General features: G+C 33.2%; 1 protein-coding gene across 5 annotated transcripts in view; it reads left to right on the top strand.

Moving 5' to 3' along the window:
- Window positions 1–12,700, top strand: part of LOC106790625 (optomotor-blind protein-like) — a 99,597-nt gene that overhangs the window by 34,913 nt on the left and 51,984 nt on the right. For 2 of the 5 annotated variants that reach the window (XM_014755672.1, XM_014755674.1), the window contains exons 3-4: window positions 4,763–4,876; window positions 8,339–8,501. In XM_014755672.1, the coding sequence (XP_014611158.1) occupies window positions 4,763–4,876; window positions 8,339–8,501 (277 nt within the window). Of the gene's footprint in view, window positions 1–4,762; window positions 4,877–5,634; window positions 5,749–8,338; window positions 8,502–12,700 lie in introns of all 5 variants that reach the window. The other 3 variants (XM_014755673.1, XM_014755676.1, XM_014755675.1) reach the window with 3 other exon arrangements.

Below are 12,700 nucleotides of genomic sequence, written 5' to 3' on the forward strand. Positions count from 1 at the left end.
TATATATATATAGGTATGATCCCCTCGTGTCCTCCCGCGGGAGGCTGTTTTGGCTCGCAGAGCTTGGATAATCCGGCTTAGTATCCTTCAGCCTCCTCGATCGTGAATGCGAATGTGTCTCGTTTATCGCGAGCGAGTGCTCCTCATTCCCTCTTTTTCTCTTTCTCTCTCTCTATCTCTCTTTCTCTTTTGGTCTTCTTTTTACTCGTTGCGGAAAAATTCTCGAACGGGCGGACAGTAGGCAGATGCTACCAAAAATCCCTGTGGTGAGCCGCTTCCTCTTTTCTTCTCTCTCTGTTTCTGTCTCTCTTTGCTCCCCCCCCCCACCCTACCCCTCTGTCACTCTTTCGTTTCCTTTGAAGTCTTTTAGATCGTACTGCAACTCGAGTTCATCTGGACCATATATACACCTTTGTCGATTTTGATAAACAAGTATATTACTACGAGTATATTTCTCCTCGTTTATATTATACATATATTTTTCTATCTTTTTTTTCTTTTTTTTTTCAACAGTTATATATACAAAATCATTTTATTAATAATTTTTTTTTATAATGTTTATCGTAATTGCAATCGTTCATTAATAGAGTGGTTAGTTCTCGAGATATGAGAAAGATAATTATTATCTTATTATTAAATATAATGATTAATTGTTATTTACTGAATTTCAATTATATATATTCGCGGATATATATTTATTTATATTTTTTATATATATATTCGCGCTCATAGAGTGCTCATTTTTGTTCTATACCGAAGAAAAATGATTAATCGATTATTTTTTAGACTCTCGGAGAGAAAATATAATGATTAGATATTATTTATTGAATTTCAATTATATATATTCGCGGATATATATTTATTTATATTTTTTATATATATTCGCGCTCATAGAGTACTCATTTTTATTCTATACCGAAGAAAAATGATTTATCGATTATTTTTTAGACTCTCAGAATGAAAATATAATGATTAGTTTTTATTTACTGGATTTGAATGACATATTAACGCGTATATGTGTTTGTTGCGTTTACTTGTATGCGTCGCATTGTCTCTTTTTTTCCCTTTCCCCTTTTTCCAACTTTCTCTCTCTCTCTCTCTCTTTTTCTCGCGCTTCACGAGGACTCGTTTATGGTCGTGGCTAATTACCGTAATTGGCCTCCACCGTTGTAACGCGTAAGAGCACTCGCGTCCTTTGGCCGACGCGAAACTCCTAGAATACGCAAACTTTTGCCCTAAGATATATATATTTTCTTTTCTTCATTCTTTTCCTTATTCTTCTTCTTCTTCTTCTTCTTCTTCTTCTTTTTCCTTCATCTTTCCTTTTTCTCCCCTTTTTTTCGTTTTATTTTTCTACGATATGATTTATTCTCTTACATTGAATTTAAGTAATCGTCGAACAAATCGTAGATCAAATTTAACTCGCGTATCTTATTTCAAATTTATATTTAACAGCAATGTTTTTTCTTCCTTTTTTTTTTTTAATTATGTTTATTCGACATATTCACAAGGTTAATGGAAAAAGTATTTCGGTTAACGGACCAGTCTAAAATTAAAAGAACGTTCAAATAAAATCTAATTTTATTCAATTAATTTCATAGATCTATGCGCACTGCTACGTTTATAAATATTCGTAATATTAATATAATCGTTCGTATAAATTTTTTTAACAGTCTGCTTAATCGGAATCATATTAAATCGATTTAAATAAATATTAATCTATACTTTGTTAATTATACATAACTCTGTCGTATTTTTTCTTATCGACAATTTATTCTTATTCAAAGAATAGAAAAATCGTGGAAAGAAGAAATCAAAATAAAAAATTCTAAATAAAATATGAAAATATTAGCTTAACGAATTAGTCGAAAAGAGAAAATTTTGTGCGTGTAAACGAGGGTTTTAAAGAAAACTAACCGAGGTGAGGAGGGTGTGGTGTAGTAGGGGGTGTTCGTGAGAGAGAGAGAGAACACACCTGTGAGAATTTACACTGGCGTGACTCTCGTTCTAACTTCGTCGATGTCTTTTCAGAGAAGGGTAGCTTTTCTTTAAGATACTTTTTCTTTTTTTTTCCTTCTTCCTCTTCTTCTTTCCTTTTTTTTTTCCTTCTCCTTTGGTTCTCTTTCTTTGCGAGTTTTTCACGTTACCTTGCCCATCTCCCTCCTCTCTCTCTCTTTCTCTCTCATTCTCTCGTAATTGCCAGCATGCTTGCGAAGAAGGTAACAAAGTTCTCGTAAGATGTCTTGGAGAAGGGTAGAAGGGTGAGGGAGAGAAAGAGAAAGAGAGAGAGAGAGAGAGTGAGAGAAGGTAAAGGTCTGTCTTTCGTAGGTAATTTTATTCAAAAAGATTCTCTTTTAACAAACGCTCGAGGTGAACTCGAAAGAAAGACTGTACGAATGGTTAGACGTTAAAGTTTTCGGCTCGTTAAAGAAACGTCCCGCTTGCTATTTGTGTCGAGGCTAAAGCTATTAGCCATGAGAGCCTTTCGAATGAAATCATAAAAGTCAAATCAATCGTCTTTCCTCGATTTGATTATTGATACATTTTCAATATCCATCTAGAAATGTATTTAGATTATTTTCAAACTATATATATATATAATATATATTGTACGTATTTTTTATTTTTTATATTTATGGAACGATTCTGTTCTGTTTTTCTTTTTCAGGTGTAAAACAATACGTCAAGATTGTAAATTGTTTTTTTTTGAGATTTCAAGGTACAAAATGTATTCTTAAGGATATTATATTTAATTAATTATTTTGTCGTATATTTGTATGTGTAATTTATATTGACTTTTAGGATTATCTATATCTATGCGTTTGAAAATTAATAATTTTTCATATATACTTACAATTAATTAATTATAAATCTCTCTTAGAATATAATATTATTAATTTTATTTTTATAGGTAAAAAATGTTTGACCAAACGAAGAATAATCTAATTATAAAACCGATATTTGATTTGTTGCAGAGCACGATAATTTCCTAATTGAAAAAGAAAGAAAAAACGTCCAATATTTCTTACACAATTAAAGATAGAAAAAAAAAGATATAAACAATTGGTTGCAATATTGTCTACTATGTCAAAACATCTCGATAACTTTGAACGTGTATTATCTTCTCAAAGATCTTTCCCTACCCCGTCCCTCCCACCTTTTATACAGGTTAACTCAGATACATTGAAACGCGTTTACATGCATGATACAATATATTCTATACATGTATGTGTATGTTTACTCGAGATAGAAAGAAAGAGATGAAACGAGATCTGCTTTTTATTCCGCGGGAACGCGCTTGCTTGATTCTCCTCTCTCTCCCCCCTCCCCCCCTCCTTCCTCTTCTTCACCTCTTCTTCTTCTTCTTCTTCTTCTTCTTCGGCGTTTTCCAGCATCCGGCGTTCATCTTCGTCGTCTTCGTCGTCGTCGTCGTCGTCTTCGTCGTCGTCGTCGTCGTCGTCGTCGTCTGACAGGACTTGAGATTGACTCGTGCACGTTTCTATTCCGACCTTTCAGGATTCCATCGTGCATCCTTGTCGTCTTCGAACTGACGACGTGACTCCTTCTATCTTTCTTTCTTTTATTCTTTCTTTCTTTATTTGTTTGTTTGTTTGTTTGTTTGTTTCTTTCTTTCTTTCTGGAGAAGCACCAGCACATCAACGAAGCAGACCACGAAGTTTATCTTACAGGAAGCGACGCGCTTCTCGGATTACTTTATGACGATCGCACGAATCACTTTCTGACCCTACGCTCCCGCAGAACTCGTCTTACGGTCGTCGACCTTCTTTTTAATCCACTTTTCACTACCGACTTCTTATGTACCTTAGTATGTATGTATGTATGTATGTATGTATGTATGTATGTATGTATGTATGTATGTAAGTACGTACGTATCTACCTATGTAGTTTTCTCTTACTTCGAGAAAATTTTCAATTTCTCTTAAAACGCGTTATACTTTGATTTGTTTTATTGGATACGTCGATCTACTATAATGCAACAAATTGAATATCTTTTATATTTATTTTTTTCTTATATTTTTGTGGAAGTCTTTTGATTAGTATTAGAAAAGAATACATTTTTTTTTTATAAAAGATGCAGTTTTTAGTAAAGGAATAATTTATAATTGTCGTTGATAATAATCAAAATGTTAATCCATGTTAAAGTATCATATGGATACTTTTCGATAGATTCATTTAAACTTAAAGCAAAAATAATGAAAATGATTAGTATGTGTGTTAGTATTGGACGTTACCTATGCAGTTTTCTCCTATTTCGAGAAATTAGAAAATTTTCATTTTCTCTTCGACTCGTTTTATTGGATAATGCAACAAATTGAATATCTTTTATACATATTTCTTCTTGTATATTTTTCTCTTATATTTGGATCTTTCGATTAGTATTAGGGTGAATTAAAAGTTCTTCGTACGTTTTAAATTAATATCTCTAAGATAAATTAAACAAAAAAACAATCCACAATGCAATTTCAAAGTAAACGCACGAATTTCTGATTCACCCTAATATATGGAAATAACATATTTTTATAAAAAGATATATACAATTCTTACAATTACAAGATTACACAATTTATTCATGTGTCTCTCATAGTTGGATAATAATTCTCGTTAATAATCAAAATGTTAATATCTCATGAATAACTTTTCGAAAGATCCATTTATACTTACAACAAGAATAATTGTCGAAAAATAATGATAATAATAAGATGTAATGTAATCGTACTTTCGGTGTTGATCGGGGGTCCAGGCAGATGTTCCCTCAAATGAAGTTCCGAGTTTCCGGTCTGGATTCCAAGGCCAAGTATATCCTCCTATTGGACATCGTTGCTGCTGACGACTACAGATACAAATTTCACAACAGGTAGAGCTTTCGAGTTAGCTCGAAGAAACTTGGAGAAAAGAAAGAAAGAAAGAGAAAATTATAGAGAAAGAGAGAGAGAGAAGAAAAGAAAAGAATAGAATTATTATCGACATAATTGGCAACTCGTTTTTAACGATCCTAATGAAAAATTATCTATCAGAGAGATATCATCTTTTTTTTTTTTTTTAAATCAAAAAGAAAAAAAACATTTACAGTACGAATCTTGAAAGTTTATACAATTAGGTATATATATATATATATATATATCCCGTTAATTAGGAGCAACCTATCAGACTTTTTCTATTCGTTAGTTAGTTTCCCATCCAAACCGGTAAACTAGAAAACCACTACTATTTATTTAGCTAAAAAGAAAATCATTTCTTACGTGATTCCTCTTAATAGTAATTATTTATTTATTTTTGCAACTAACGAGACAGAGAGAGAGGAAGAGATACATATATATATATATATTGAAGACCAAAAAAACAATTTCATAAGGATCTTTCGAGACGAGTTGTTGTAACAGGTGTGTACGTATATGTGTATATGTGTAGTCATTTGATCGATGACGGAAGGGCAAGGAGATTAAAAAAAAAAAACAAAATGAAAACCAAACGAATAAGATGAAGTTAAATTAATATATAAAAATAAAATAAAATAAAAAAAATAGAGAGAGAGAGAGAGAAAAGAAAGAAAACGGTGAACGGTAAAACTAATTGACCTTGTCTTTCTTTTTGCGATTGCAAAATTGTTCGCAGACGCATGTTTCCCGCGTATAAAGTGAGGGTGTCCGGGTTAGACAGGCAAGCTAGCTACATACTGCTAATGGACATCGTGGCATCGGACGAGTGCCGATATAAGTTTCATAACAGGTGATAAAAAAAAGAAAACATGGTCGCCTTTAGCGCTCGCGACCATTACTATAAATCCATCAAAATCACGTTGGGGATCATTTTAAACGATGGATCTGATCTAGCGAATCTAATGCGATCGTAGTTGATTTTTCTTGTCTATTTTTTTCTTGTCTTTTTTTTTTCTTGAATGAAATCCAAAAAAAATCAAATTAAATCAAGATCGAAATTAGAAAGCTCTACTTGAATGTGTGAAGCGTGCTCTGCGAACAATTCCTCATACTCGTCGATCATATTACTTATTAACATTAAATTCTTTCAATTGTTTCATCAAATATATTCAATTCAATTTTCTTTTTTCTTTTTTTTTTTTTTTTTTTTTTTAAACCGTTTCTTCTCTCTCGCATCCTTTTAAAAAAAATATTTAATTTTGATAACCCAAAAAAAAAGAAAAAAACAAAAAGGTTAACGCGAAAGGGATGTTGGCCGATGATTAGATTGTGTTTAGAAGGATGAAGAAAAAAAAGGGNGCGAACAATTCCTCATACTCGTCGATCATATTACTTATTAACATTAAATTCTTTCAATTGTTTCATCAAATATATTCAATTCAATTTTCTTTTTTTTTTTTTTTTTTTTTTTTTTTTTTTTTTTTTTTTTTTTTCATATTTCGATTATACTTTTAATTTTGTTCTTTACTCGATGAGAACAAAAAAAAAAGAAAAAAACAAAAAGGTTAACGCGAAAGGGATGTTGGCCGATGATTAGATTGTGTTTAGAAGGATGAAGAAAAAAAAGGGTGGCCAAAAAAAAAAAAAGAAAAGAAATATTTGATGCAAAAAACAAGGTAGAATATGTACATATATATGTATGTATGTATGTATGTATGTATGTATACATATATATACATATACATATATTTAATTTCTCACGATATCACGCGAGGGCGTAACTTTTCTGGGAAAATTCTTTCGACTAGTATGGGGATCGCAACAAGCCTTCACATTGCATGGGCCTCGAGAGAGATGATGCCTCGCGATAACTGCGAGAACGAACAGTGGGAGGAGGAGGAGGGAATAAGAAGGAAGGTAATCGTAGCCCAAAATTGTTTCCGTATCCTTCCCCCCGCCCCATCATTCCCACCTGCCCCCTTCCTATAAAGACCAAAATTACAAATATCTAGAAATTGTATCGAATCATTTGTTCTTATTGTTTCTTTTAATTTTCTTCTTCTATATATCTAACTTTCAATTCATTTAATATTATTATAATATTATAATATATATATAATTTATATAATTATTTATATTATTAATTTATATAATTATTTATATAATTAAAATATTATAATATAATTAATTATTCGACGTTATTATTTTGAATAATTCTTTTGATATGATAATTATTAAACAATCGAGTAATAATAAAGAAATACAGAAAATATAAAGAGTTTCATTATAATATGATTTAGGGGTTGATTCATAGTAAAGTGTGTACAACAGGGGTGATATATAGTAATCGTAAGTAGTAGTAATAGTAGTAGTAATAGTAGTAGTAAGAAGGATCATATTTGGATCTTCATTTTTTTTATTGGAGGTGTCTCGCGCGTGCGCGCGCGCATTCTTCTTCCTCTTTGCCCTCCTACACCTTCACCACCACCTCCATCTCCACCTTCACCACCTTCTTCTTCTTCTTCTTCTTCTCCTTTTCTAAAAGAAAAGTTCTCGCTAGGCGTCTCTCTTACACGGGCGGGCAATCGAAAGGCAGACCACAATGAACGATTACATCACGCCGCCGACCACAGGCCACTTTGGAACTTGTCGAACGAGTTCTCTTCTTCTTATTCTTATTCTTATTCTTATTCTTATTTTACTTATTTTTCTTATTTTTCGTCTATTACTTTTTATATTATTTTTTTTCTATTTTTTTTTCTATTTTGTTCATTTCCATTTTTCGTTCCATTCATTTTGTCGTTTGTTCTTCCTCTTTCGGGTTACACGCATCAAACGTTTTTTCGATTTTGACCCACCTGTGTGAGCTTGGATGACGACGATGAAACTTTGAAATGTATTCATCTACATCTTCTCTACGGGATTTTTGTTTGTTTGTTTTGTTTTTCTTCTAATCGGATCTAATTCTTTTTATTTGTTCAATTTTTTCTTCTATAATATATTCTTTAATTATTTGAATGTGTTATTTTATAGATAGAAATATTTTCAATTGCAATACGATCTCTTTCAATTAATATATTTTAATATTAATGATAAATGACAAAATCTTTTCGTTATGTGGTCTGTTTCTCGATTTAGATATCTCATTAATTATTATTTATATTAACACACCATATCGATATAATGGGTGGACATTATTAGCGTTTTTCAATCGAATTCAATTAATATTAATATACATTTAATTATCTTTAATGTCGACACACGTGTATCGAACAGGTGTTAATTGATATCGATTAATTTTGATCTTTTGCGAGATCTTTACATTTCACTGGATCATATTTCACAATTGTAAATATCTCGCGAAAGATGCAAAAAGAAAGTCGATTTGATGTATTAACCATATTCTTGTTTTGTGCTCTTAATCGTTATCGATGGAGCAGCAGGTGGATGGTAGCCGGTAAGGCTGATCCAGAAATGCCGAAGAGAATGTACATTCATCCGGATTCACCCAGCAGCGGGGAACAATGGATGCAGAAAGTCGTGAGCTTCCATAAACTCAAGCTCACGAACAACATCAGCGACAAGCACGGCTTTGTAAGTACTGTACGTAACGCCAACAAAATAATTACTTACTTACTTACTTACTTACTTACTTACTTACTTATTTACTTACTTACTTAATAACTTCTAAGTATTATTAGCCAATTTATCGATCCCGATTAATGGCTTTTTACTTTCCTACATAAATTATGCTTTCTTTCCACTCGCAAATGATAAAACAAACAAATCAAAATTACGATAGTAATACTAATACTTGTTCTATATTATTATTATTAAACAAAAAATCATTGGGTACCTTGACCTGGTCGAGAGAAAAAAAAAAAACTAAACCTTTGATCTAGAAACATCGATGATCTATATGTAAAAGAACAAGCACACGTTAAACACCGTGGTTGTTTGTAAGAGAAAAAAGGAAAAATAGATTAAAAAAGAGATAATATATACATAAGCGAAGTCAACAACAAAGTCAGGGAACGTCATTCTTGATCAAGTTTACAAGCTCGAGTTGGAAATCTTCATTTTTATCGAGATCGAGATAAGACCAGAACTCTGACGCGTTACGTTACGTTACGGTACGGTAGGATGACGATCTTTCACCTTCATTTTCTCGCTTATTTTTGCAAATACGAAGATACACCTTACAACATTTTTTATATATTTTTCAATTGCGCACAACTTTTGTTTGAAACTTTTTTCGATTAAATGTCTAGATTCTAAGATACGCCCGTTTTTTACCCTTTTTTCTATACCCTTTTTCTCGGAAATGCGTTATCCAATTGCAACAAAATTTGCACCATTCGAATTACCATAAATATCAAATTTGCATTTTTTAAGCTCTCAAAATTCTTATTTGCCCTTTATTGACTGGCCTATAAGGTACGAAGGTATAACAGGGCCAGAGGAATCGAGCACGAATTGGAATTAATCGAAAGAATCGATCGATCGATAGATTGTCCATCCGTCCGTCCGTCCGTCCATCCGGTCGGGTCCGGTCCGATCCAATGGCGTGCTATGGGAATGTGTAGGAAACCGGCCCTGAGGAGGCGCCTCGAGTAACCGGAAACCGAACAACGTTGTGCTCGTCCCGTTTTCTTTCCTATCTTTTTCGAAAGGGAAAGAAAGAGAGAGAGAGAGAGAGAAAGAGAGAGAGAAACTAGGATGAAAGTGAAGGAAAGAATGAGAGAGAAAGAAAGAGGTTACGTCAGGAACGCCAAGCGGCCTACGATCGGATTTCCGCAAGGATTCCAACCGCAGAGGAGAGTAATCCTGGGATTAAGTTATCGCGACGGATTTTGCTGTCAAGTAGTCCTCCTCCTCCTCCTTTCCTTTCCTTTTCTTTCCTTTATTTTTCCTTTTTTTTTCTCTCTTACTTTCAGAAGAACTTCCTTTTCTATCTTTCTTTCTTCTACTAACAACCTTTGCCCCCCCCCCTCACCCCGCTTTCCCTTGACTACTCTTTTCGTTAGAAATTTTTGTTAAATACAGCTGTCCATCCTTCTTTTTTTTTTTTTTTTTTTTTTCCACTCTTTTTCATCATATTTTAACCTTTTCTTTATTGTTGATCATTCTTTGTCTGACATTTTTCCTCTTTGACTCGAGTCCAGTCAAAAGACTCCGCCCGAGTAATATAACTTAGTCGTCCTTTAACTTTGCCTTGTCTCTTTATCACCCCTTTTACTTTCTTCTTCTTTTTTTTTTTTATATAGAATTGCTCTTTTATCTCTTTGAGTTGTCACATCTTTTTTTTTTCCGTTTCTTTTGATTATAATATAATATATTATATATGAAATCATATCGCGTTATTTCGTTTCTATTTAAAGGAAGAAAAAAAACAAAGTAAATCCTTTTTGGAATCAATTAGTTGTTTCTCTCGTCTTTCGAAAAATAAAATTATTAATAAATAGATATCTTAGGGAATTTGGACATTCACAAGAACTAGAACTTCGTTTTGATTAATTGGTCCCTTTATTGGGACTTCTTCAGCAACTTAATCTCTAAAGTTTAGCATCTTTTTTTTATTTAAATAGACATACATTTTTTTGTAATATTCAAAACACTATACATTTTTAGGAATCGTTCAGAAAAATTATCGTTACAAAATTTGATTCTCTTTCTTTTTTTTACATCGCGATATAACTCAGCAGCCACAACAGCATCAGCATCAGCATCAGCATCAGCAGCTACAGCAGCAGCAGCAGTTCCTCTTTCTATTTGCTCTGATTAAAGATCATGTATTTGGTCTATCTCTGTTCATCTAACCAGTCTCTTTCTACTTGTGAACCTTTCTCCTTTTTGCGGTGGTTGAGTCGGCACCCTTTGAAGGATCCTGCATCGCTGGCTCGTGAAATCTAGTCCTTAGCCAGGGTCCAAGCTGGATATGTCAATGGTTGCTTGCTTGGTTGCCTGCCTGCCTGCCTGCTTGCTTGCCTTCTTTCCTTCCTTGTCGTTTGCTCTTCTTCGTGGTGTGCGACCAGCAGGCCGACCTTTGTTATGGGGGACCACTCTTTCTCTTTTTTTTTCTTCTTCTTCCTCATCCTCATCCTCCTCTTCCTCCTGTTCTTCTTCTTCTTCTTCTTCTTCTTCTTCGTCTTCGTCTTCTTCTTCTCTAGTTTCTTCGTGTGGTATAGAAAAAGGGGAACATGTAGAAAGAGAGAGAGAGAGAGAGAGAGAGAGAGAAAGAATTGTAGTAGAGTTATACACGCTTCACCTACATCCTGCCAAGCTAAAGCCCAACTTCTTCTACGTTTACTAGCATCCAGAAGATCTAAGAGAAATAGTTGTGGGAAGGGTAACAGGGGAACGGGGGAAACGGGAGGAGGGGTGAGGGGGTAAGAGAGAAAGATAGAAGATGGACGAAAATTGAGATTGGATCCAGTTTGTTCACGAACCCAGAAAATGCTCCTCGAAAAATCGTCGAACCCTTTTTTTTCTACCAAGCTAATAGACAAAATATTCCCCCACACTCTCCCCCGTCTTCTTCTCTCTTTCTCCCTCCAGTGTTCATTGCTTTTCATATAAAATAGAGAAAGAGAGAGAGAGAGAGAGGGAGAGACTAAACCCTTCTTTTCCAGATTCTTGGGAGATTTAAAGTGTTCGAGAGAAATAAGACCCATAGTATGCCCTTTAGAAATTCTCCTTGTCCTTTTCTATCTCTCTTTCTCTTATTTTTATTCTTATGTTTTTCTCTCTCTCTCTCTCTCTCTCTTTCTCTCTTTCTTTCTTTCTACTTTTTTGTTTTCTTTTCTTTTTTCCTACTGCTTACAAGCCGACCGAAAGTCTTTCAAGAGCGTGCGCCAGCTACTCGTATGAATAAAGTGAGCTAATGTCTTTGCTATAGAAGCCCTTTTCAAGCTACCTTGCTCCGTTAGATGCTGAGAAAGTGACGTAAATGGGCGTTTTTTCTTGACGGCGAGAATAAACGATTTATCGAAGAGAGAGAAAGAGAGAGAGAGAGAGAGAGAGATATATGCTAAGATTTTCTTGTAAGCTTTAAAATCCTTCGGATTAAATCTCTTTCGAGAAATTAGGATATTTAAGAATACGTTTGTTAGATAAATTACAATAAAGGGATAATAATAATAATCAATTTTTATAAATGATAATTTGTGGAATAATTTAATATTAGATTTACCAGTTATTTTTTGATATATCTATTTCTACCAAAATCAGTCAAAATGATTGAGTGTTTTTAAAATAAAATGTTTAGTTAGGTAAAATTAACAATAGTAAAAAATATATTTCTTACAAATATATATAAAATAATATAAAGTTCATAAAAGTAATTCTTTAGTTATAGTTACAAAAGTCATGATATAATTATTACGGAAAGAAAGTGTTACGTGCAGTAAAATTGTAAAAGAACAGTCATTTTGACTGGTCTGTTGATAAATCTAGTGTTAAATTTCTCTTTTTCGGCAATGTATTTTACTGAAAAAAAAAGGAAAAAAAAAGAAAAGAAAAGACAAATAAAACATATTTCAATTAAGAAGGAAAGAATAGTTTTCTACTAACTCCTGGCGCCAAAATGTTTGACATCAAGCATTAGTTTTCATTTGAAAGACCCTTTTACCAACAAGAGAAACAAGAGCTTTGTATAGGTCGAGTAGGGAAATTAGGGCAAACAGAAGGAAGGAATCGGTCTTGAAGATTCTTTCTAATCCCGATCAGTCATCGTTTGTTGACCCTATATGAAAATATAAAAGTGAGCTTGTATTGGTTGCTTGCACTCTCTCTCTCTCTCT

The sequence above is a fragment of the Polistes canadensis genome, unplaced genomic scaffold, assembly GCF_001313835.1.
Source record: "Polistes canadensis isolate GaletaPanama2010 unplaced genomic scaffold, ASM131383v1 scaffold_250, whole genome shotgun sequence".
Classification (NCBI taxonomy): domain Eukaryota; kingdom Metazoa; phylum Arthropoda; class Insecta; order Hymenoptera; family Vespidae; genus Polistes; species Polistes canadensis.